At 41.7% G+C, this 24,120-nt stretch overlaps 2 protein-coding genes across 2 annotated transcripts in view; both read left to right on the forward strand.

Moving 5' to 3' along the window:
* Window positions 1-17,161, forward strand: part of abcc6a (ATP-binding cassette, sub-family C (CFTR/MRP), member 6a) — a 25,075-nt gene extending 7,914 nt beyond the window's left edge. The window contains exons 4-31 of the mRNA XM_078264106.1: window positions 701-838; window positions 3,307-3,429; window positions 4,626-4,687; window positions 4,814-4,945; window positions 6,049-6,255; window positions 7,542-7,719; window positions 7,940-8,101; window positions 8,198-8,290; window positions 8,843-9,046; window positions 9,471-9,617; window positions 9,776-9,863; window positions 10,420-10,489; window positions 10,577-10,703; window positions 10,795-10,971; window positions 11,057-11,224; window positions 11,436-11,619; window positions 11,758-11,842; window positions 11,927-12,044; window positions 12,215-12,422; window positions 12,538-12,848; window positions 13,150-13,349; window positions 13,564-13,690; window positions 13,951-14,052; window positions 14,171-14,317; window positions 14,434-14,592; window positions 14,754-14,920; window positions 15,054-15,248; window positions 15,780-17,161. Coding sequence (XP_078120232.1) covers window positions 701-838; window positions 3,307-3,429; window positions 4,626-4,687; window positions 4,814-4,945; window positions 6,049-6,255; window positions 7,542-7,719; window positions 7,940-8,101; window positions 8,198-8,290; window positions 8,843-9,046; window positions 9,471-9,617; window positions 9,776-9,863; window positions 10,420-10,489; window positions 10,577-10,703; window positions 10,795-10,971; window positions 11,057-11,224; window positions 11,436-11,619; window positions 11,758-11,842; window positions 11,927-12,044; window positions 12,215-12,422; window positions 12,538-12,848; window positions 13,150-13,349; window positions 13,564-13,690; window positions 13,951-14,052; window positions 14,171-14,317; window positions 14,434-14,592; window positions 14,754-14,920; window positions 15,054-15,248; window positions 15,780-15,888 — 4,188 coding nt within the window. The 3' untranslated portion in view covers window positions 15,889-17,161. The remainder of the gene's footprint in view (window positions 1-700; window positions 839-3,306; window positions 3,430-4,625; window positions 4,688-4,813; window positions 4,946-6,048; window positions 6,256-7,541; window positions 7,720-7,939; window positions 8,102-8,197; window positions 8,291-8,842; window positions 9,047-9,470; window positions 9,618-9,775; window positions 9,864-10,419; window positions 10,490-10,576; window positions 10,704-10,794; window positions 10,972-11,056; window positions 11,225-11,435; window positions 11,620-11,757; window positions 11,843-11,926; window positions 12,045-12,214; window positions 12,423-12,537; window positions 12,849-13,149; window positions 13,350-13,563; window positions 13,691-13,950; window positions 14,053-14,170; window positions 14,318-14,433; window positions 14,593-14,753; window positions 14,921-15,053; window positions 15,249-15,779) is intronic.
* A 385-nt stretch (window positions 17,162-17,546) lies between these two features.
* Window positions 17,547-19,858, forward strand: cep20 (centrosomal protein 20). Its single transcript, XM_078264125.1, has 4 exons — window positions 17,547-17,647; window positions 18,456-18,653; window positions 18,881-18,965; window positions 19,307-19,858. The coding sequence occupies exons 1-4, from the start codon at window positions 17,554-17,556 to the stop codon at window positions 19,434-19,436; spliced, it is 507 nt and encodes a 168-aa protein (XP_078120251.1). The 5' UTR covers window positions 17,547-17,553; the 3' UTR covers window positions 19,437-19,858.
* Window positions 19,859-24,120: the final 4,262 nt, after the last annotated feature.

Here is a 24,120-nt window from a genome sequence, read left to right on the forward strand (position 1 = left end):
ATGACTCCTCTGAGTACAGACAGCCACATTCAAACACTGAATCAGGCCTATTTTAGAAAAAACATCATTTTCTTTTACGGAAAGTATATAATAAGTTTAGGCAATGTGTATTGGGCATCCGGCATACCATACATGTGTAGTTTCCTTATTGGCGGAAGTCAGCCAGATCACATCTGCGCCTGTGGCCAGGAAAATCCCAGAAACCCAAGTTCTTTCTCAAAACCACCATTGGCTATATTAGATCAGAATAAATCTGATTATACCCTCTTTGCTCTGTTAAGAAATGTCGGCATCTAATGCAGGAGAAATGGTGCTTCTTTTATTCTTTGACTGAAGTATCACTGAATGGCATTTGGAATAAAGTATTTCCCAGAGCAACAGAGCAGTTCCATCTTTACTAAAAATTCACCACAAAAAGAAAAATAGCTTGGTTCGAAGTTTAGAACTGATAGTAACTATCATAAAACGCTCATTGGTATGTCAACAAGATTTCATTTAGTTCCAAAAAGGCAATTCATACATGGAAATCACGTTTTCCTGTCCTAGTTGTGTCGTTGTTGAGTCGCTCCAGGTTGTTCTAAAACGTGGCATCACAGAATTGAGTGCTTTCTGGCTCAGGGATAGAGTCGTTTCCTCTGTGCTATAAGAAGCCTGCCTGTGAACTCTTAAATTAAGTATTTCTGTCTTTCTCTGTCTCTAGATCTTGGCCTTATGCATCATCCAGTTGGAAAGAATAAGAGGCTGTCGTTCCTCTGTATTCCTCTTCCTGTTCTGGGTCTTGGCTGTTGTCTGTTCCCTGGTGCCTCTCAGAGCGAAGATCCAGCTGGCCATGGATGAGGTATGTCTTTAGCTGATTAATGAATATGGAATTTGAACACTATATAATGCCATCTATTAGAACTATGATCACTGTGTCCTACTGTATACATTAACACGTGATGCTGTATGTTCCAAGCATCCAAAAAGCTCTCGATTGAAAAAAAAGGAATAATTCGGAACCAAAGTGAATGTGTTTGTCAGGGTTGAACTCAGTGAACTTTCAGGCAGGGCTGCAGGGATATCTAATCAGGTCCACTCCTACCCATAGTCTAGAGGCAAGACTCCAGCAGCACAGCTTGAGATATACCCTGTGTCAGCAAGAGTTTCTGTTTCATCCCCCAATTTCAACCAAGGTAACCGAAGGTTAACCAAGTGTTGGAGGATGACACTGCCAATTCTGGTCAAGCTCGTGTGTGTTTAAGTTTTTCTTTTCTTCCTGCGTGTCGTGTCAGACACTGCAATCATTGTTGTATGGGGTAAGTTTCTATTTAAGCGCACGCAGCCATGGGGCAGTCGCATTTGCATTTCTAAAAAAAAAACACAAACACACACATCCATATTTCTGTTTTATCGTCCTCAGTGTGACATTCCCACACTGCTTGGGGGAGAGTAATGATGGCCCTGGGATAAATGCTGGTGAGACATGGCAGCCCAGGGTCAGACCAGAGGAACGTCAGCGCTGTGTTTATGGGCCTACACTGCTGTAAACACAGCCAGATGGAAATCTATGCATCCGCACATAATGCGAGGCCATTTAGAATTTAGACACAGATGTTTTCATTTCATTCAACCACACGCGTGCACATAGGATAGGTGACCACACATATATTTCTCGACCATATCGTATATCCAGATCTTGATTAACCAAATTCATATGGGTTGTTGTGTTCATCAATTTCTCTAAAGATTTTATTACCATCTAGCGTCTTTTGTTTGGTCATGGGAGTGAATGGTACAATTATAAATTAGGTAGACTGACATGAAATGGTATGCTGCAGTGTCAGATTTGCAGAAGATGCAATCAAAGTTGGACTGAAGATTATGAAGACAACTACACAAAAAAAGGTCTGGAGTTCACTGCACCCTAAAACCAATAAAACAAAAGAAAGTTCTCATTGATTTAAGTTAAAGCTGATAACTCCTGTTGAAGGAATAGGTTAGTTAGACATTTGGATGAAAAATGCTCATTCTCATTCTTGAAGAGTTAGATGAGAAGAATTCTACTGCTCTCCCTTCTGTACGGTAAATATGAAGCTACCGCTAGCTAAATAAGCTAATTAGCTTAAAGCTGGAGTGTGGGACTTCTACATATGAATGACCATCCGTTACATTCAAGTCCTTATACATATAGCTAGGCTACTGCGCTGTTGTGTCTGGTGTCTGTGGCGACATTACCACACTGGCGGAAGGATAGGTTTTACCTCAACCAGCCAGAGCTCAAGGCTGGAGCTGATACAACACACTTTTACAGCTCCTGTACTGACACATTTTGTAAATATATATAAAGAAAGTGTCTCATTCATGTTGCAGCATTGCAAGTTGACTGAGTTCATGTTTGTGGAACATTGGCCATTCATAGTCGCTTGACCTACATTTTTCCCACCCACTCTCCGACCATGACCCTGTTTTTCATAGTGTGGCCGGATCCATTTGGCCCCTTCATATCTCCTTTCTGGGCACAGCATAACATATTCAGAGAAAGTCGTTATACTGTTTACTATGGCTCTGACTTTCATGCAAACCCATTCTGCTGCACAACAGACTGGCTGTGGCAGCGGCCCTGACCCAGTGGTAAACAATGCCCCTGCCAAACCCCAATTTCTGTACGTCAAGAATAACATGTGAGTCCTACGTTTCTCAAAAGTCTCTGAGTAGTTAATATCGCAGCTGCACGCTTGATTGAATGTAAGGGTGCTGGTTTATAAAACCACAATCTCCCTATTTACAGATACGGGCTCTTGGCGTGACTGAGAGGCAGCTTTAACTATGGCTTCATTTATATAAAGTATGCCATTAAAGACTTTGGGGTTTTCACTGATTTAGTTTTAAGGTCCAAAATAAGCTTTATTGTGTTTGTGATCTTGGTATAAACCATATCCTCTGCTATACATTGTGTAAGCATGGGAAAAGCCATGTAATGAATTTTCATGTTGTTGTGAAACACACAGCCACAGTGAAGTAAAATGACGCTGTATGCCACAGGATGTTATGTGATTTGTTAAGTAATGTTGAAAGTGACGAAACAACCAAAACACATTTTGATCCTGTTGAAAACCTTATGTCTTGATTTAAGAACACTGTTATTTTTCTGTGGCATGTGCACGGCCACAAAAGCAATTTATTGTGTCCCTAGCTCAAAATAAGAGTCTAACTTACGAAACTTGTCTGGAATAGCTCAAACCAAATAAACGGAAGGATCTCTTGCTAAAGACTGGTATTTTTCAGTCCTTTAGCAGCCTCCTTAATCTGTGCTTTCTTATTCCACAGGGCATTGCCTCGGACATTGTACGATACCTCGCCTTCTTCTCCTACTTCACAATCCAACTGGCCCAGCTCTTCTTGTGCTGTTTTGCTGACCAGCCTCCAGAGGGAAAACCCGTCTTGGAAAAGGTAGGCAGAGGAGAATGTATCCCACTTCCGTCAAAAACACCCCGATCCAATACGCAGGGAAGAAAAAGCCTGAGCAACTATCTTGTGGTTTTCAACTTTTGTTGTCAAGACATTTTTCCCTTTTGGAGGAAATGATGTGATTCACCTCCCTCCCTCCTTCCACTCTCACTTCACTTTTTTGGCTTCCTATGACGGGAGTGTGAATATGTATGTGTGTGTGTCTGTCTGTCTCTGTGTGTGTGTCTCTGTGTGTGTGTGTGTGTGTGTGTGTGTGTGTGTGTGTGTGTGTGTGTGTGTGTGTGCCGTTGTTCTCCTGCATACCATCAACGCCAACTCACTCACTTCAGCGTTAGACGACATCATGACCGCTGCTGCTGAGTCCGTGACCACACAACAGCACATCCGTTACTTAATACAGATCTCACTATCTCATCAAACATTAGCCTGACGACACTTTGGCAAGCTTGAAATAGCAAGTTGATTCAGGACAGCTGACAGGTGAATGAAAATGAGCTTCTAATCAATCAAACAGACGTGTGACGTCACATATTTCCCCGGTGATAAACAATCAAAATAGCTGGAAAAGTCCCTAAGAACCTCTTGGCCGGTGGTGAGGAGGCTGAGGGTGCAGAAGCCGCAGTCTGGCGTGGTGGACACACCCATTGGTCGGTCCTTGGTGTGTCCTCCTCGCCTTCCTCCCCCTCCTCCTCCTCCCCGCCCCAAGCTCTGGTTAGAGTTACTCACAGGAAGAGAGGAAGTGAGGGGACGAAGAGCGAGAGCGCTGGTAATGAACAGAGCAAACACTCTGGTGAGGGGGTGGCAGGGTGGAGAGATGCCATAAGGAATGCGTGAGAGGACAAACTTTCTGTGTGTCTGCATGCGTTTGTGTCTATCCACTTGTTAGACAATTTGTGATGACACATTTCCGCTCTGTTTGCACTAGACCTCAAAACGTCATCTTCCCCATGCACTAACACTGAACTCTATTTATCGTGTTGTGTGGGAGTTCATGGCCTCTACTCCCCACAATGGACCACCTGACTGTACACACATTAGCATCATTAAACACACTCCTCACAAGTGCACCATTCAACCATCAACAAACAGCCTCTGCGAAGCTGTGTATGTCCAAAGCGAAAAGTGGTGAGAGATTCACTGCGAAAACAACACTAAGTCTGGTCTCTAATCTGTTGCAGAATCCCTGTCCCGTAAAAGATGCCTCTTTCCTGTCAAAGATTCTCTTCTGGTGGTTCACTGGGTAAGATGGTTCTTTAAAAACCCCTCATTTTTTGCCTTTCGGCTGACTAACTACAGCAACAGTTTGTACTTGTTTACAATAATATGTGTTTTGTTGACGATTATATGTATGAATCATCCTCCTCAGGCTTGTTGTGAAAGGATATCGCACCCCGCTGGTAGCAGAGGATCTGTGGACCCTGAGGGAGGAAGACACGTCGCACAAGATCATCTCTGAGCTGGAAGAGGACTGGACAGATGAATGTGCCAAACTTCAAAAGTGAGAACACTTGATGATTGATGTCTGTTTGTTTTAACGTAGCGAATTGGTGTTTACTAGACTAACAAAAGACTAGATTAAAGTCTAGATTTAAGAGATTAAACAAGACTACGAGTCTACAACCATTGAAACTGCTCTGTGCGGCTGTGCTCAGGTTCTGTTGTGCTTTGAGCTAAATGCTAACATGCTCACAGTGACAATGCTAACATGCTTAGTTTAGCATATTAGCATGCTGACATTTCCTAATTAGCACAAAACACAAAGTACAGCTGAGACTGATGGGAATGTTAATATTTTTGCAGGTATTTGGTCATAAACTCAACTCTGTCAATCAAACTCCATCAAACTCCTTGTAACACAAACTTTGTTAGGAAGTTTTAGTCTCCAATAATCCTGATGACATCTTAACCCTAATGACATCATCTAGTAAATAGATTTTTAGCATACACTCTGCCCCTTTAATGAGCCCTGTGATTGGCTGCTTAATCCTAATGTTTATTAGCAAATAGTTGTAGCATGAAGAAACGTGCAGCAGAAGACAAATATTTACAAAGAAAAGCGATGCACACATTGACTTTCATATTTTCTCTGGCTTATATTGCTATTTTGACATAGGCCTGTAATCCACAATTTAGTGTCTGGCTATTGTCAAAGATTAACAGCCAAAGAATAAATTCCATTTTATTGCAATGTGGTCAAACGTCAGCATGGTGCTGGCTGAATTAATGACCTGAGCAGAGCATGACTTAGCCATCATTGCGGCAAATTGAAATCCGGGACTGGGCTCAGAATAGGTCCAAAGAGGTCCCTTGAGGACATACAGTACCATAATGTCAAGACAAGAGCCCTGTGTCAAAGCTTGTTAACATGACCCAGCGCTTTGAAGATCCCTCGTTGACTCCAATAATTATGTCAGTGAATAATGCCTCTTTACTGCTGGCGAATTCTTGAGTACACCAGTGATGGTACGAGTAGCAACACAGTTGCTTGTTTTTTTTACAGTCTGTTTTACATTAACGACTTGAAAGGCGCCAGCATCATGTTGAGGCATCTCTGACACAGATGTGTAGTCTGTAACTGCGTGCGTTCTCTACCTCTGGCAGGCAGGAGAAGGACTTAGCATCGGGTGTGGCGCTGGGGAGCCGACTACCAGACCAGGCTCAGCTCCTCAGGAAGCTGCAGAAGGAGCAGAGCTCTGGCTTCTTCCTACTGAGGGCGCTGGCACGCAAGTTTGGTCCATACTTCCTGACCGGTACCCTGTGTATCATATTCCACGATGCCTTCATGTTCGCCATCCCCCAGGTGCTTAGGTAAGACTTACAGGAAGAGTGCACCAACACCTAAATCTGCTCTCACCAGGAGTGCAATCTGGCAATAAAAAGCTGTGGTGTGATTTGCCAATGTTTGTAGATATTAGTGTGTACCTCAACCCAGTACCATGGAACTCAGGGGTGTCTTGTTTGTGGTGCAGACAGCACCCAACATGGCAAGATCATTCACACATGTTTGTTCATTCTGCATGAAGATAGAAATCAGGCTGCTGTGCTTGATAAAAAACAGAAGTTCTCAATAAAAGTGCTTATAAGAAGGTTGCTATCGCATGTAACCTTGTCATTATATTTGGAAAGAAATGTTGTTGAGTTTTTCAAATATAACTTTTTCATTGCTCCGCATCCCACTGGCCAAATGGCATTGCGTGCACTGTATTAAAAGAAAGTTGCAGCCAATATTTCCAAACCTCAGCTCAGAATTAAATTACCTGGATGGACTGCAGTCCATGGGTTTATTTGTGGTTTTTGGGTGGTGAACTGTCCAAATTAATTCAGATATTTAAGTGAAATAGCTTATATTTTCCTGCTATGATTTAAAGAAACATGAGTTTAGCAGATTGTGGGAAAAGAGATAGATAGAATATGTAACTGTGTAAGCAACTCTTTGTTTATCCCCTCAGATATCACCTTCATTGTCCTATTTTCAATGATTCGTGACTCAGATAATCAAACAACAACAGAAGCTGGCAGCAATGAAAACAGGTCATGGCTGACCAGCCACCCGCCACACAATCCCACTAGCCAGACTGGAATGTTGTTGTTGCACAGCACAGAATCAGTGGAAGTGTTAATTACGGTCATAGAGCTGTGAGCAGGAAAAGTAGACGAGACCACAGGCCTCTGTGCTGCAGTAAGGAGGACAGGCGGAGAGGGAGAGGAGGCTCTAAATGGCAGCAATGCTGTCGGACCACAATAAGGGAGCCGCTGGCCAAGTGTGAGGGCAGCCCGTCCACAAGCTGCGCACTGTTGTGCAACCCAAGCTACTTTGTGCTGACCAGCAAGCCAGCAGCCACAGCAGTGCTCACGGCCATTGGTTTAAGGCACACAATGAAAGTCATAAAAAACACCGTAAAAAAATCATGTTGACAGGGTGAAAACCTGTCTGTGTCTGCTTTGATTTGTTTCATTCATTACTCTCCAGGGAAAACCATACATAGAAATAGGGTTGTGATACAGTATAGCCATGACTCTTACATGCACAAAACAATTGAGGTATGTTCAAACTACTGAACATCCTGATCAAGTATTAATCTCTTCCTCCACAGTCTTCTTCTGGATTTCATGAGAGACGAAGACGCTCCGCTGTGGAAAGGCTACTTCTACGCCACTCTAATGTTCCTGCTGTCCTGTCTCCAGTCCCTCTTCAACCATCAGTACATGTACACCTGCTTCACAGTGGGAATGCGGGTGAAGACAGCTGTCATGGGCTTGGTTTACAGGAAGGTGGGTAAATCTGTATTCATGGAAATGTAGCCGCTAACCTGAACTGCATTTTAAATGGCAAACACACACAAAAGCTGTCTCTCCTTCCAGACAGGAAAACAGTGTATGATTACCAGCTTTTACCTCAGATGAATTATTGTCTGAAATCTTTACGAGGGTGTAAATTTATACTGGACAACTGAGTGCTAAAATGTCTCTGTCTCTTTTGTTGTCAATCCAGTCTTTGGTGATAAACAGCGCCTCCAGGAGGACTTGCACTGTGGGCGAGATTGTGAATCTGGTTTCGGCAGACACTCAGAAGCTCATGGACTTTGTGGTGTACTTCAACGCTGTCTGGCTGGCTCCTATTGAAATTGCTCTATGTCTATTCTTTCTCTGGCAGGTATGTCCGATATGTTTTCACAATGACGCTCATTCGTGCACAGCTTCATTTTAACTGAAAGGCCCTTGACACCATTTCATTCTTTGTTTTATTTAGCATCTTGGCCCATCGGCATTGGCAGGAATTGCCACTGTCATTCTCATTTTTCCACTCAACGGATTCATAGCAAAGAAAAGAAGCAAGCTACAGGTAAAAGCAGTTACAGGAATCCTTCACACTTTTGCTTCAGTAGCCCTGACACATCTGGCATGTTAGGTCAGGGATGCCACAGCTGGTTTAGATAGTGGCTGAAGAGCAGTGTGGGTGTTTGGCCTGGATGGTACATTCTCTCTTGTCCTTTTGATGTCTGCCCCATATAACGTGTTTGAAAAACAATGAAAGGAAAGGGTGGGCAGTAGGAAGACATAATTTTTAATTTCTTTGGAAAAGCAACAGACGGTTCTGTAAATTTGGATGCCAATTTAATCGAACTTAGTCTTGAATGCAGTGACCGCATTCCTGGCCCTTTGTTGTTTCCTTGTCATAAAAATCACTCAAATGTAACAAGCTATAAATTCTTTCTGACTTAAACAAGTTCTATGATGTTCAGGAAAACTACTACAGCTGTAATAAGAGCGGACAAACCCATGTTCACAAATGCATGTATTTGCTTTGGTCTGGTAATTGTCTTTCCACTGTGCCGCAGTTTCAGCTTTGGGTAGCTTATTTTTTGATAATTAAACCTCTCTGTCTGGCCAACAGGAGATCCAAATGAAGTTCATGGACGGCCGCATCAGACTGATGAATGAGATCCTGAATGGAATAAAAATCTTGAAGTTCTATGCCTGGGAGAAGGCCTTCCTGGAGCAGGTTTTGGGCCATAGAGAAAAAGAGCTCAAAGCCCTGAAGAAGTCTCAGATCCTTTATTCCATCTCCATCGCATCCTTCAACTCCTCTTCTTTCCTGGTAAGAGCTCTAAACTGAAAGAGCTATTAATGAAAAGGCTGCATACAGACCTCAAACTTTTTGTTTTTTTGTTGTTTGGTTCACTGAGCTTTGTACGAGGGCGGTTAGAATGGTAGCTTGGTAACAAATGAAACAAAACATGAAAGTATATATTTGTGACCTGTTTTTAAAGATTCATATCTTGAGTAGGAACAAATGGGCTTGGAGCTGAGTGCCACAGACAGGGCGGGGAAGTCAGAGAGAACTAAGAGACAGACTAAGGCATTGTTGATGGTTTTGGTCTTTTCATGAGATATATTACTGACAATTAGAGACATTTAGAATAACCCCAGCCTTATCCTTTAAATTGTGTATCTAAAGATCATCCATCACACAAGTTCTTTCCAGTAAAGGTAACATTTCACATCTTTTTTTCCCCTTCGAGATTGCCTTCGCCATGTTTGGAGTCTACGTGACACTCGATGACAGGAACGTCCTGGATGCACGGAAAGTTTTTGTCTCAATGGCGCTGATCAACATCCTGAAGACCCCACTCAGCCAGCTTCCATTTGCTATAAGCACAACCATGCAGGTCAGTGACGTTTTAATTGAATACTGTAATAATAATAATAATATGAATAGTGATTGCTCTGAGATGTTGTTTTTTTAATCTTAGGTGCCTGATGGTATATGTTCATGCTCCCATATGATAGATATAGGTCAGTTAACTAACCACTGACTCTGTTTCAGGCTATGGTTTCACTGAGACGTCTGGGAAAGTACCTGTGCTCAGAGGAACTGAAAGTGGACAATGTCTCAAAGACTCCATTGAGTTCTGGTAGGAACCCCACCCATTTCTAAACGTTAACATTAAATTAAAGTACTATTCTGCACTGTTTAATTTCTACAATTTTTCCCCATACTGCTAAACTCATAGGCTGTCATAATCAATATAAGCAGACCGCAAGATTTTGTTGTTTATGTGTGGAGTACCACAGCCTTGTATGGATCATATGCACTGTCACTTCCTGGGTCCCTGGCTGACTGGTAGACAGGGTAATTATAGGATGTTCCCATTTAGTGGTTGAACGTAAATCAAAGCATGAATTCAGACATATGATTCATAGAGAAATAAAAAAGGAAAATACTGCAGTTCTCTGTCTGTAATCTGTCAACACTTCCTAAGACAGCTTGTGAAAAAGCAACAGCTCTGTAATTTGTGTGATTAAGCAAATTCACTTGTAATTACGCCCAGGCTGCACTCTGACGAGTAACTTCAAGGGGGAATTTTGTTTTCAAAGTTTTGTTTGCGGCCCAGGTTGAAAGGATGTGTCCTGTCTTCAGTGTTTATTGCAGGTTTTGTCTATTTTAGTCAACCTTTCTTTCTTGTTTAGATGGGGAAGACATGGTGATAGAAAACGGCACTTTCAGCTGGTCTGCAGAGGGTCCTCCATGTCTTAAAAGGTATGAGTTATAAAAAGAAAAGAAATTACTAAATCTACGGTTAAAACAAAAAGAAACTTACAGGACACTTTCTTTCTTTCTTGACAGGATCAGTATCCGTGTGCCACGAGGTGCTCTCGTCGCTGTGGTCGGACATGTAGGCAGTGGAAAGTCCTCTTTGTTGTCCGCCATGCTTGGTGAAACAGAGAAAAGAAGCGGCCGTGTCACTATTAAGGTACTGAGCTTATGTTCCACGTGCAAAGTTCTATTCTTAGTTGTGGGTTTCATTTAATAAATACTGACTCTTTTCACATCTGTCTCCACAGGGCTCTGTGGCGTATGTGCCCCAGCAGGCCTGGATACAGAACGACACAGTCCAAGACAACATCATATTTGGCCGTGAGAAACTGAAGACATGGTACCACCGGGTGCTGGAGGCCTGTGCACTGCTGCCCGACCTGGACATCCTGCCTGCTGGAGATGCTACAGAAATTGGAGAGAAGGTATGGAAATGGAGATGTGGAAATTATATGAAGTTTTTCTTCAATCTGATTATATCTAAAATGTCAAATGATTATGTCTATGCAGGGGCTGAACCTCTCAGGTGGGCAGAAGCAGAGGGTAAGCCTGGCCAGGGCTGTCTACAGAAAGGCCGATGTATACCTCATGGATGATCCGCTGTCTGCTGTTGATGCGCATGTGGGTCAGCACATCTTTGACAAAGTCATTGGACCAAAAGGAGTCCTTAGAGACAAGGTAATACATGTAACAAAGCCAATCCAGCTGTAAAGAGCCAAAACATCGTTTTACAATGCCTAAACCACCTACAAGCATGTGGCATGCGCTGTTTTTATCATAATATGGAAACCTCCAATTTGCTGACACTTTTGTTTTGAAGAAAGCCTCAATTTAGTATTGGATTGTGCTTACATACTATTTTTCGGACTTTCTGCGGCTTGCTATAAAGACCCGCATCCTAGTGACCCATGGGATGAGCTTTCTGCCACAGGCTGACCTCATCCTCGTTCTGGGAGATGGAGAAATCACAGAGAGCGGCTCCTACCAGGAGCTCCTCAGCCGCCATGGCGCCTTTGCTGACTTCATTCACACCTTCGCCAGCACAGAGCGAAAAGAGAGCGCCATACAGAGAGGTAAGAAACATTCAGTTAAAAAATGTACCATACAAATAAACTTCAGTACGTGCAGAAGGGAGGACTAATATGTAACAAACATTGGTCTAGAAATGAATAATCACAATTAAAAACCAAAAACAAATCATTTTCTTGTAGCTGGTTCCAGGAGGTCCAATGCTCGTCTCAGCATGGTCGACTTCATGCCATTCTCCAGAGACCTGTCACAGGAGCAGCTCATTGGGTATGTAAACAAACTCATAAATATGTTTGGCATCCCAAACATCTTTTTTACGAAACTGACCTCTGGCCTCTCCATATCCTCCAGGGGTGACACCACGAATACCAACCTGCAGAATATGGAGCCTGTGTCTGAAACAGACCAGGAACAGGTACCAGAGGACTTGGGCAAGCTAACTGAGGCTGACAAGGCCCGCACTGGAAGGGTAAGTGAAAATTGTTTTTCCCTCAACTCTAATGGTGTGAAATTGGGCATCAGTGGCCCAAAAATCTGTTATTGCAGGTTTAATGACCATAAAACATAAAATTGCTGATACAAACCAAGTTATCGAATTCCTTGAGATTGACTGCTACATTTTGTGTTGTTCTACAACAGGTGGCGTTGGCGATGTACAAGAAGTACTTCAAGACCATCGGCTTGGCCATCATCATTCCCATCGTCTTCCTGTACGCTTTTCAGCAGGGCGCCTCATTGGCCTATAACTACTGGCTGAGTGTGTGGGCTGATGACCCAATTGTTAACGGCACCCAGAGCGATACAGACCTGAAACTGACCGTGTTTGGAGCACTGGGCTTTGTGCAAGGTCAGTTAGTTAGTTTTATGTTTTCTGGTGGCTCAAACTCTACAAATGAACAGACGACATTGGTTGGTTAATGTTCGACTCTGATTTGATCCAACATCTTTCCCCTTCTCTTCAGGTATCGCCATCTTTGGTACGACTGTCGCCATCTCCATCTGCGGCATCATCGCCTCTCGCAAATTGCACACGGACCTGCTGATCAATGTGCTGCGCTCTCCAATGTCTTTCTTTGAGTGCACGCCCAGCGGCAACCTACTCAACCGCTTTGCCAAAGAGATCGATGCCATCGACTGCATGGTCCCCGACGGCTTGAAGATGATGCTAAACTACGTCTTTAAACTCATGGAGGTCTGCATCATTGTGCTGATGGCGACGCCCTTTGCAGCCGTGGTCCTCCTGCCTCTCGCTTTCCTTTACGCCTTTGTCCAGGTACATCCCCCCCAATGTTTCAACTCACCACCAATGACTTTGATCTTTATTTTGTCTTTGAGAGTTTTGTGTTCAAGGTGGCTCAGCAAAAGCTGGGTCCCGTTATGGTGTGTTATTGGAAAGCTCCGGGCTCCAAAACCAACCCTGCTGATTTTGCCATTCACTTGTATTTTGTTACCCATGTGCTGACATACTGTAGATGTTACACACATTCACTATGAATTATAGGAAAAGCCCTCAGCGCTCCCTCCTGATTTCACTCATTAAAGCCGGTGTTTTACTTTTCCACTGTGGGCTACAGAGCTTCTATGTCGCCACATCCTGTCAGCTGCGGAGGCTGGAAGCTGTGAGCCGCTCGCCCATCTACACCCACTTCAACGAGACGGTGCAGGGCGCCAGCGTCATCCGGGCCTTTGGCGAGCAGTCCAGGTTCATTCTGCAGGCTAATGAGAGGGTCGACTTCAATCAGACCTCCTACTTCCCCCGATTTGTGGCCACCCGGTGAGATAATATGTGATTATAATATGCTTTCATTTCATTTATACATCCATTTTGCTCAGTTATAGTTCAGGAGGGATGGTGGTGATTCATAGCACCAAGAGTTGCTCTGGTTGCTTTATGTTACGTGGTTACATAAAAATGACTTCTGGCTTAAGTAAAGAGGACACATTTTGGTTCTTGCCTGCCCATAGCTAAATCAATGTCACATCCACAGGTGGCTGGCAGTCAATCTGGAGTTTGTTGGTAATGGTGTGGTCTTAGCTGCTGCCATTCTCTCTGTGATGGGAAAAGGCACCCTGAGCCCAGGCATAGTTGGTTTGGCTGTGTCACACTCCCTACAGGTAAGAGGCTCTGCCCACAGCCACACATTCTCACACAGTAGTTCTGGACTTGTGCCAATACCCAACTTACCAAGACTGCCAAGTTCATACAATGCACAGTATTGTGGGACTTCACTCCAGTTGCATGCTGCATGTGGCAATTACAGGTCAAACTGGAAACAGTGGAATATAAATGCATTGCTTTGCTAAATCAGCAAATGCATTTTCAGTGCAGGAAAGAAAATGAGTCAAAGTAAACCTCATTGCGACGGATATTGCAGGTGACTGGAATCTTGAGTTGGATTGTGAGATCCTGGACTGATGTGGAAAACAACATTGTGTCTGTGGAGAGAGTCAATGAGTATGCTGAAACTGCTAAAGAGGTCAGCATTCCCGCCGCACACACACATAAACAAATCACTGCTCAGGACATTTTATCCAACACTGTACACTAGGAAGGCTTTTTTATCTCTACTCACACTTTCTTGTTGTCCAATTCAGGCGAGTTGGAGTATCGAAGGCAGTTCCTTGCCCCTGGCCTGGCCCCAGAGAGGTACTATTGAGTTCCAGGACTACGGGCTGCAGTACCGTAAAGGCCTTGAGTTGGCTCTAAAGGGCATTACCTTGCAAATTCATGAAAGAGAGAGGGTGAGTCATCTTGTATGATAAAAACAGCTCGCAATTTAAACCAGTTTTAATCCTGGATGACTGAAATCTCTTGAATTGCAGAATTTATGTCCTACTTAAAAACTTTTTTTCCCCAGGTTGGAATTGTGGGTCGGACAGGAGCGGGGAAGTCTTCACTTGCCCTGGGAATTTTCAGGATCTTAGAGGCAGCAAAGGGAAAGATCTTTATAGATGGAGTCAACATCGCCGACATCGGACTCCATGACCTCAGATCACGCATTACTATCATTCCTCAGGTGTGAAAGTAGTAATAACAGAAGCTGAGGCCTGGCTTTCATCATATAAACTGTTTGCAGTAGCTGCAATCCGTATTCAATAAGCCATTCTAAATTGTAATAATACTCTTACCGCTTTGGACCGTTCGGTGATGAATAACATCTGCTATCCTCTCTGCCAGGACCCTGTGCTGTTCTCAGGCTCCCTCCGGATGAATCTCGACCCCTTTGACACCTACACTGATGAGGAGGTGTGGAGATCACTGGAGCTCGCTCACCTCAAAAACTTTATCTCTAATCTGCCTGATAAACTCAACCATGAATGCTCAGAGGGAGGAGAAAACCTCAGGTATAAATATAGGATTGATTGCAATGTAGATAGCAAAACAATTATCCATTTGTTATATTGTCATAGGGATATTGTCACAAAGCTTCAGATAGAATCTAATATATGTGATTCTATTGCTCTCCTGTCTGTGTAGTCTGGGTCAGCGCCAGCTAGTGTGCCTGGCCAGGGCCTTGCTAAGGAAAACCAAGATCCTGGTTTTGGATGAGGCGACAGCTGCTGTGGACCTGGAGACAGACACACTCATCCAGTCAACAATCCGCACACAGTTTGAAGACTGCACCGTCCTGACCGTCGCTCACCGCCTGAACACTATCATGGACTACACAAGGTGCATTACAGTCATAGTAGTCAATATTTGGTGTTATTAAGTGGACTGACAAAACGGATTAATGATCATTTGGATTATCAATTATACATTTAAGTAATTTATCAAGTAAAATACTAAATATTTGGTGGTTACAGTTACAGTTCTCAAATGTGAGGATTTGCTGCTTTTATCTGTTTCATACCACTGTAACCTAAATACCTTTGGACTGTTTTACTGTTGGTAGGACAAAATAAGCCATAGAAAGGCATTACTTTGACTCTGGGAACCTGGAATGAGCATTTGTCTTTATATTTGGCATTTTATAGACAAAACAATTGGTACAAATTCTATTATTTTATAAAGAAGTATTAGTCTTAGTTGCAACCCTACAATCACCTAACCACATTTAATCAAATGTTAATCACCTGCCCAGTTATAGGCCTGGACACCTCAAAATCGACAGCCTTTTTCCACACACATATATGTTAGATCAGGTGTAAGAAAAAATGCTGGATCTAAAGCCTGTCTTCCTCCTTTTTTTCTGCTTCACAGAGTGATCGTCATGGACAGAGGCCACATTTCTGAGATGGACTCTCCAGCCAACCTCATTGCACAGCGGGGACAGTTCTACCGAATGTGCCGGGAATCTGGGCTGATCTAGGTCTTCATTGGGCTTCGTAGCATGGAGCTGGTGTCCAGCTGTATAGATGTGGCACCTTACTTGTGTGGCTCTCCAGCACACATTAAATCGGGCCATTCCTTTGTGGCAGCTCAAAGCGCCTCTCCATGAGGGCATTGTCAATGAATCCCAAGAGCAGCTGCTGACGCAGTCCCTATTTGTTGGTTTTTTATAACACACAGACATGCTGTCCTAAAGACATTGTTAACCTCAGATGATGAACATTCAAAGGAAAGCTACAGTGGATTGTTGAGTCTCCAGCCAAACTATTAATATTGTATATAGAGTAGTGGAGTCAGTTTATTCCGAGGAAAGGATAAAGCCAAGAGTATCACAGAGCTTAAGGATTTTCATTCTCTTTTTGAATGGGAGGCTATATTATTTTTGTAGTTTTTGTAAGTGTTATAAAGCACATGATATATTTTTTCATGTTGTCTCAGGCTTAAATGTTGATGTTTACTTACTTTTTTAGCCTTGTATACCAAAAAAGAGGCAATTTTGTAATTGTAAAGAAGAAGTTTATTTTGTCTCCTTGTCCCAGAAACTGGGACAGGAAATACTCTGACACACTAAGCTTCAAAAGGTTCACCCTGGCAAACGCAGGAGAAGTGAGGTTTTCACTGCCTTCAAAATCTGAGCTAGAAGCAGCCAATGTGGAGTTTTATACGTCAGGGGAAAAAAGGAAAACATTGAAGTGAGCCAAGACATTAGCAATCGTCCAACTATGTTGCGGCTGTTGTTTATTTCTGTCAAAGTAAACACATAAAAAAAGTCAATAGAGACCTTGCTGGTCCGATTTAACCTGACACTGGTAGTGAAAACCACCATGAATGAAGAGAATGCCTCTTCAAAACAATGGTGATATATCTCTGTGTGATTGTGTCTCGGCCTCCACCACACAACTTAGGCCATATGCAGAGAAGAATAAAATCAGGATTGTTCTTATGGTGCTGACATGACAGACTGTAAATAGTCCACATTGCCCTTTACTCTCTTCAAAGAAAGAACTCTATGAACTTTTCAAAGAGAAGAGCCATTTACTGTTTTTGTCTTACTGGTTTAGACAATATATTGTAAGAGAAACCCTATAGTTTATTTATGTCATATGACAAAATGTATTAAGTGTCCTTAAGATTCTGAGGATTGTATGATATTTATACTTTTTTATAACAAGCTTGTTCATTTTTTTTCACTTTAACTGTTAATGTACTGTCTTGTTCCATACATCATGCTGAATAATAAAATGTATTTGAATCTACAATATGGTCATGCTTGAAATCATGTCTTTGTAAATGAGTGTAAGGACAGTTGTTAACTCAAATGCTCCCAGTGCTTTAAAAACACGTTTAAATAAAAATTATGAATGACCATATTTTCATGCATTTAAACAGGGATGCGAGTGATTGACTCTGAATCCACATACATTCAGCTTGATTGTCTTCTAATAATCATAAACAATAAAAAAAAAAAAAAAACAGTATTGACCATCATTTTTAAGGGACGTATATTTTTAAATAATAATACACATTACATTGACCTAGGAATATGTATGATAAGGTTTGTGAAGATGTGATGTTTGGTTTGGGGTCTGATCAACCAGTTAGTTGTAGTTACACACTTCCGTCACTAGATGGCAGAACTAAGGCTATGGTAGTATTCTCTGGTAGTATTGAACTGTGGCAGACAGGCAGTCGTTTGTTTACATTTGTTGCAATGGCGACCATCACTGAACTGAAGTGTGGTAAGTGCTCACTATCTTTCGTGATTTAGTCCACTTATGCCATTCCTAAATCAAACTGGAATATATAATCGACGGATCATTATACTGCACACGTTAGTTAAATTCCTGGTAACTCTAACGTTAGTTAGCTAGCTAAGTTTACTTTAGCTTAACCACAACAACATGACGCCCTCGTTTGTATGGGTCTCCATTCATAAATCCGACAATTGTGATAGCTAAGTGAACCTAGTTGTCACCAAGTTGACGCCTTATAGTGACCCAAGGTTGTATCTAATGCTAAAAATCTACATTTCAATTCGGCCTTCATAAATACAATTTATGTGCCACATAATTCTAGTTTTTTTTGTGGATTTAACAACACTGCTCGCCAGTTTAGTGGACTGCAGCCAGCTAGCGAGGTTAGCGGTAGCTAGCTAGCTAACTGTTAAGTTAAGGTTAGGTTACTTTTGGCCCAAGATGGTTGTACATAAAGTAACATTACATTTACGTTAACGTTATTCCGAAATGAAGAGTGGTACCTAATGATTCGGATACGAGATTGAGTCATATTTGAAGAGGTATTTAATTTAGGCAGTAAGTGAGAAAACATTAAATTCGCAAATTAATGAGTGGAGTAAGGCAAATATAATAAGAACCGTCCCAAACGTTTACGGTAATCTAGCTGAATACTGTAGCTAGATATTAACCTACCAGAACGCAACCAAGCTCCTAGTCATTTTTACTGAGTGTCATTTAACACACCTAATTTAATACCTGACTACGTATTAATCCATTAATCCAATAATCCAATAAAACCTGAATATTTTAGCCGTAAGGGAAACCCTGGAGTCCCGTGGTGTGATGGGCCAGCTGAAGGCTCGTATCCGGGCAGAGGTATTCAGCGCCCTGGATGACCAACGTGAACCTCGTCCGCCGCTGTCCCACGAAAACCTGCTGATCAACGAGCTCATCCGGGAGTACCTGGAGTTCAACAAGTACAGATACACTGCGTCAGTCCTGACAGCAGGTGGGTGGATATGAGCTGATCACTTTATAGTCAAGGAGTAAAAACAATAAGTTGTTTAAAGTAGAGACATATGTTCATGCAAAAGCTGCAGTATTATACTTAAAGACAATACAGTACACTCTTAGTATGATTTAGGATTCCAGCTGCTGTTTTTGAAACTTAACTCGCTCTCACTATTGGAGAGTAAAGTGCACTACTTCTAAACTCAGCTGTGTTTGTTTTCTCAGAATCAGGCCAACCTGAAGTCCCCTTGGACAGACAGTTCCTGGCAAATGAGCTGAAAGTCACAGAGGATACAAGCTCCAAGTCTGTGTACGTGCAGTACATTCTGCTGTCCAACACATTGTTCAAAGATTTACTAAACTCTCTGGGAGTTTGGTCAGTTACTTACAGGATAATCATTTAATAAGCTCTCTGAATCATTACAGTCTTCATAGCTCCATCTTGAACTACCTAGAGATTTTCAATCATTTCAGCTTGTCTCCACCACTGCTTTGGAAAAATATGATAGTGTGTACCAATGTAACCATATGGACCTGGGTTTGATTCTGGCCCAGGACCTTATCAGCCAACCCATTTTCTCTCACTCAGCTTTTGCTTAAAAGACATTTTAATTACAAGTCACATTTTTTTCCCCACATTTTACTTTGCAGACCTCTGCTCTATGGCTTGGTGTGCCACTTTGTGAACAGCAGTGATAGTGGTGGAAAGGTGTTTCTGCGGGGTGCCTCTCTGCCAGCTGGTACAACTGCCAGCAACACAGTACCTGGACCTGATGCCTAAAAGTTGATGCACTCAAGTAATGGTACAGGATGGAGTGAAAAGATGCTTTTTCACAGTTTTTGGGGAGATTTAAGTGACCCAATAATCTTCCATAGTTTTTACTGCGTTTTCAACTAAATGTTCACAGGCATTACAGCATGGACTATATGAATTACTACTGATACGAATGCACAAGTCATTTCTATTGCTTTATTCTGTAAGTTGCCAATGATACCAGATGGCCTTTTTTGTTTAGGTTTAAATATCTGACTTTACCAATGGGTTTAGTATCAGTCGGTTGGTACTGCTTGCATTAATCCATATTGCTCTCATTAATTCAGGCAAAATGTTATTCCTTGATGTCCTTGCTCTATTTTAATTTACGTATGTTTGATACTTTTATATTGTCTTTTAGTTGTTCAAAAATAAATGTTTTATATTTATGTATTCACGTCATTGAATCAAAAACATGTGTGACAATGCTATTTTATTGGCTACCACATGGTGGCAGCCTCACCAAAGAAACGGCTGAAGACTGCTATTGACAGAGGGTTGAGGAGTGACACTTTGTTGGTTGTGACTTGGTGAAGACACTGTGTGTTCATCTCTAGCATGTGGCATTGTGCATAAAAACAGGGTACTCTAATACCGTGGTTAAAATGATCTTGCTATTATGTCTGTTCAACTGTATAAATATATGAGGAGTTAACTTTATTTGACTTGAAAGTGTATTGTTTGTAATCAGAACTGTATTTGCAGTTGGTACTTTTGAACATTTGCTTTATGCAATGCAGATCATCACAGTACAGTTTAAATAGTGCTGAATAACCTGCACCTGAAAGGTTGCCACAGTCACGTTCAGTTACTTTCCTGTGATTGTCTTAACATTTTGGCACTCATTGTGTTGGTTTGTGCAGCCAAGCCCACGCATGTTGCCCCTGCCCCATTGCTACTTGACCCCTGTTTGTCTGTAATAGTTAGATACCTCTTGATTAATAAGATATTTTATCTTGGTCTCACATAGCTGATAATCCACGTTTTATGCTAAATGAAATGGGGCATTGGCCAGATATTTTTATGGGGCAACTCTCCTGCTTGTTCACCTCTTTTGCTGTGTTGTCTGCAGCTTATGAACCCGGGCTGTGAAGTCATTATGACATCCATAACTGCAATGTTAGCAACACTAAAATGATATCAACTGTTTCCGAAAAGGAAAGAGGGTCCTTGTCCTTCCTTTTGATTTCAGCAACTCATAAAAGATACATCAACAAAAATACATATACAGTAAAGAAACAAGACATACAAAGAACAACTACCATAGTTCTCCGTGCTGGACACATAAACATCTACTGCAACAAGCCAATACTCTCTCCATCTCACTTCCTCTCTCACCATTTAAGGGATCTTGACGTTCTTATCTCACACGACTTAAAGGCCTGAGTTTCTGTAACTGATTGGCCAGCCATTTATTTCTCAGCTTTATTACTGACGCATTAGTTGAACATAACCCATGTCTAAATATTTTTTAGGTTTTAGAAGTTGACTTATCCTATCTCCTCTACCATATCTGCATCTCTTATTCTTGATTGTAGAGACTTTGATAGATGAAGTCATAGCTCTCAAATTAGCTCATTGAAAGAATGAGGTCGTAATGTGCAGCATACAGTGTATTTTGCTGAATTCACCCGTTCCTCTGATGGAGCTAGTACCTGTAAAGATGAAATGTAACCATTTACCATCAGCACAGCCTGTGCAACATCATGTAATGTACACCTAACTGTACGTATGCAATGTCCTAATGTATTGCTTCTCAGTCCCATTAGAAACCATAATGTGTTGTTGCGTGCCTATGCATGCTGAAAATAGAGTCACAGCGAGCCTCATCTGGGACATTTGCAGTCTGATTTTACATTGCTTCCTTGGAGCAAACATTATTTGCCCTTAAAGGCTGTGGCCCTGAGGCGCCTAGTTTATTGGCACCAGTCAGATATGAGTGTTCTCTTGAAAATGGCTACATAAATGGAGGAAGTTGAACAATGGCACATGATTGTTCGATTGGCAGCCTGCCCTGTAAGAGGTAACATTTCTCTTACACTGTATAAATTAGTTATGTGTAAAAGAGGCAGCTGTATAAATAGTATTGAATGTAGTGGTCTTTTGACTGCAGCGGAGGGAACTGATGTTTGCTCTTGGGCTGAAATTAGAAAGCAATTGCATTCCACGAGTGTCAAACATATCCATAAACATATTTTCTCTCCAATAGATGGCCATCTAAGGACATGAAGGTGAAGAAACACATTAAACATACTATATGTTTAAGTATGTATGTGTGTTTAAGTGTTTATGTATTTTTAAGTTCAAGGCTCCAGCAGATTGGAATAATCTATCTGTGGAAATAAGATTATAACGTTTATATTTGACTGTAGTTAGAAATTCACTCATACTCTACTATTTACTTATTTACTTGTTATTGGCCATCTTGGCCTTTTGGTGGTTGTAATGTATTGATGAACATATGCAGGTGTTGTTGTTTGTTTTTGTTTTGTTTCGATTTTTCACTTCTCTGTTGTTATGTAATTATTGTGTTATATGTTGGGACCCCCTCGAAAACGAGATGATACATCTCAAGGGGTTTATCCTAATAATAAACAAATAGGACAGACTCATTTAGTCAGCACACAGTGCCCCCATACTTCCACTTGAACCCTTCAAGTTTTTTTTTAGATTCCTGTTCTTCCTTTGCACAGTGATCGCCGTACATCACATTAAAGAGAAATATACAGCAGTCATGGAGTAATGTTCCTGTGATATACCTGTTGGGATTAGAGAGCAAAGCACTTTACTGCAATGCAAAAAATAATTTTGTTTAGTTTGTATTTAATCAGATCAAGAGCAGGAAACTGAAATTGCATCTTTTATACTTAAACATCTTTCATACTACGACAAACGAAATCTATACTGGGTCTGAAAGCTGGGTCAATGTTCCCTTGTTACCTTGGTGTACTTTACTTTGGAAGCCATAAACCATTTGTGTGTCACAGCTAATTTACAGGTAAAGAAACAACTTTGTTTGTTTGAACAATGCTGTTGCTGCTGGACCATATTTAGTCACTGGGGCTCGGGGTTCTTGCCTGTGCTAGACTTTGAAAGTAACACAGAAAGCTGCCGAGATTCCATGCAGACCCCACTGTCCTTATATGGCACACACTGCACCCTCTCTGTTCAGTGTATCTGTAGCTTTGTCTCTCCTCCTTCTCCTCCTCATCTCGTTCTTCATCCCTCCCTCTGCCTTGTCTCTCACCCTGTCTTTCCCTGAGGTTTTTGACCGTCATTTCTCTTTCATTGACGCCACCCCACCTCCTTGATGTTGGCCAGGGGGAGCCCAGAGGTCCTCCTCCATGTTGCTTCTTTGGTCTGTCATCAGGTTTCTCACACACACACACACACACACACACACACACACACACACACACACACACACACACCAGCACAGTGCTGTGCGTCTCTTGCACAAAACAGGTCCCGGCTATCAACCAGCAGCTTGATTTATTAGAGCAAATAGATCGGTGACCTTATATAGGAAGTTCCATTGGAAAGACGCTGGAAACAGGAGGGATGCAGCAGGAGAGGGATGGAGGGGGGTTGGACTGTTTGTAATAGTGGAATGCGATGTGCGTTGCGATAGAAGACGTGTGGCATATACACACACAATCATCTTGTGAATTCTGAGTTATGTCTAGGGGGGGAATCTCTCTGGAGTGGTTACAGTAAAGGGGGATTCCTGTGCTGGGGACAGCTTGCCTTATGAGGAGTGCATGCAGCAGATTGCATAACCTATAAACCCTCCAGCGTGTGGGAGTGGAACTTGCGGCCACTATGTTTTAGTTGCTGTGTCTCCAGTATATGATTGTGATGCATTTTTTTAACCTGTATTGTATGATTCTGAACACAGCAAAACGGACTATAGATGCTAAAACCTAAAATACAGTATGTGCAGTGATTCACACAGTTCCTTAAGGTTTACAAAACTTTCAACTCAACGGGGTAAAATGAACAACCTCATCTATGAGGAAAGAAAATACTCATTAGGCCTTTCTCAAGAAGACAGTAGTAAATACACAGGTGTAAATACACTGTCATGGCTCACTGCCACTTGAAAAGAACTGAGCCATCGTTAATGTTATTAGTAACACCTGTGGTTCTCCCACTATAACAAGTAAGACAACAAGTAAAAGTATACGTTTAAAAAGTTAAAGTACAAAAGTATTATCAGCTAAATGTACTTAAAGTACCAAAAGTACCCATTAGACAGCACAGTGAAACCTGCTGTGGTAGGCTATATTATCATATGTTTTATTAATTGATTGCTCATTTAATTTAAAAATATGTCGTAGTTTATGATACACTTTGCAAGCCAAATTGCAATCTGGAAAGTAAAACTTTAGCTAGCAGATGTAGTACAGTAGAATTAAATAGAAAATAAAGTGTGAATACCTTACATATAAACACACAGACAAACATAATGTCCTTGTGCAAGTGCAAGTTTACTTAGAGCAGTAAGAAGAAATCATTTCAAATGTTTAAACATTTTTTTAAACATTTTAATTAAATTAAATTATAATTTTTTTAAACATATTTTAATTAAATTAATTTTTTTTCCCCCTTCTTTTTAATGTTTCCCATTTAGTTATATTGGCTTTGTAAT

Source organism: Sander vitreus, chromosome 2 (assembly GCF_031162955.1).
Source record: "Sander vitreus isolate 19-12246 chromosome 2, sanVit1, whole genome shotgun sequence".
In the NCBI taxonomy this organism is placed as follows: domain Eukaryota; kingdom Metazoa; phylum Chordata; class Actinopteri; order Perciformes; family Percidae; genus Sander; species Sander vitreus.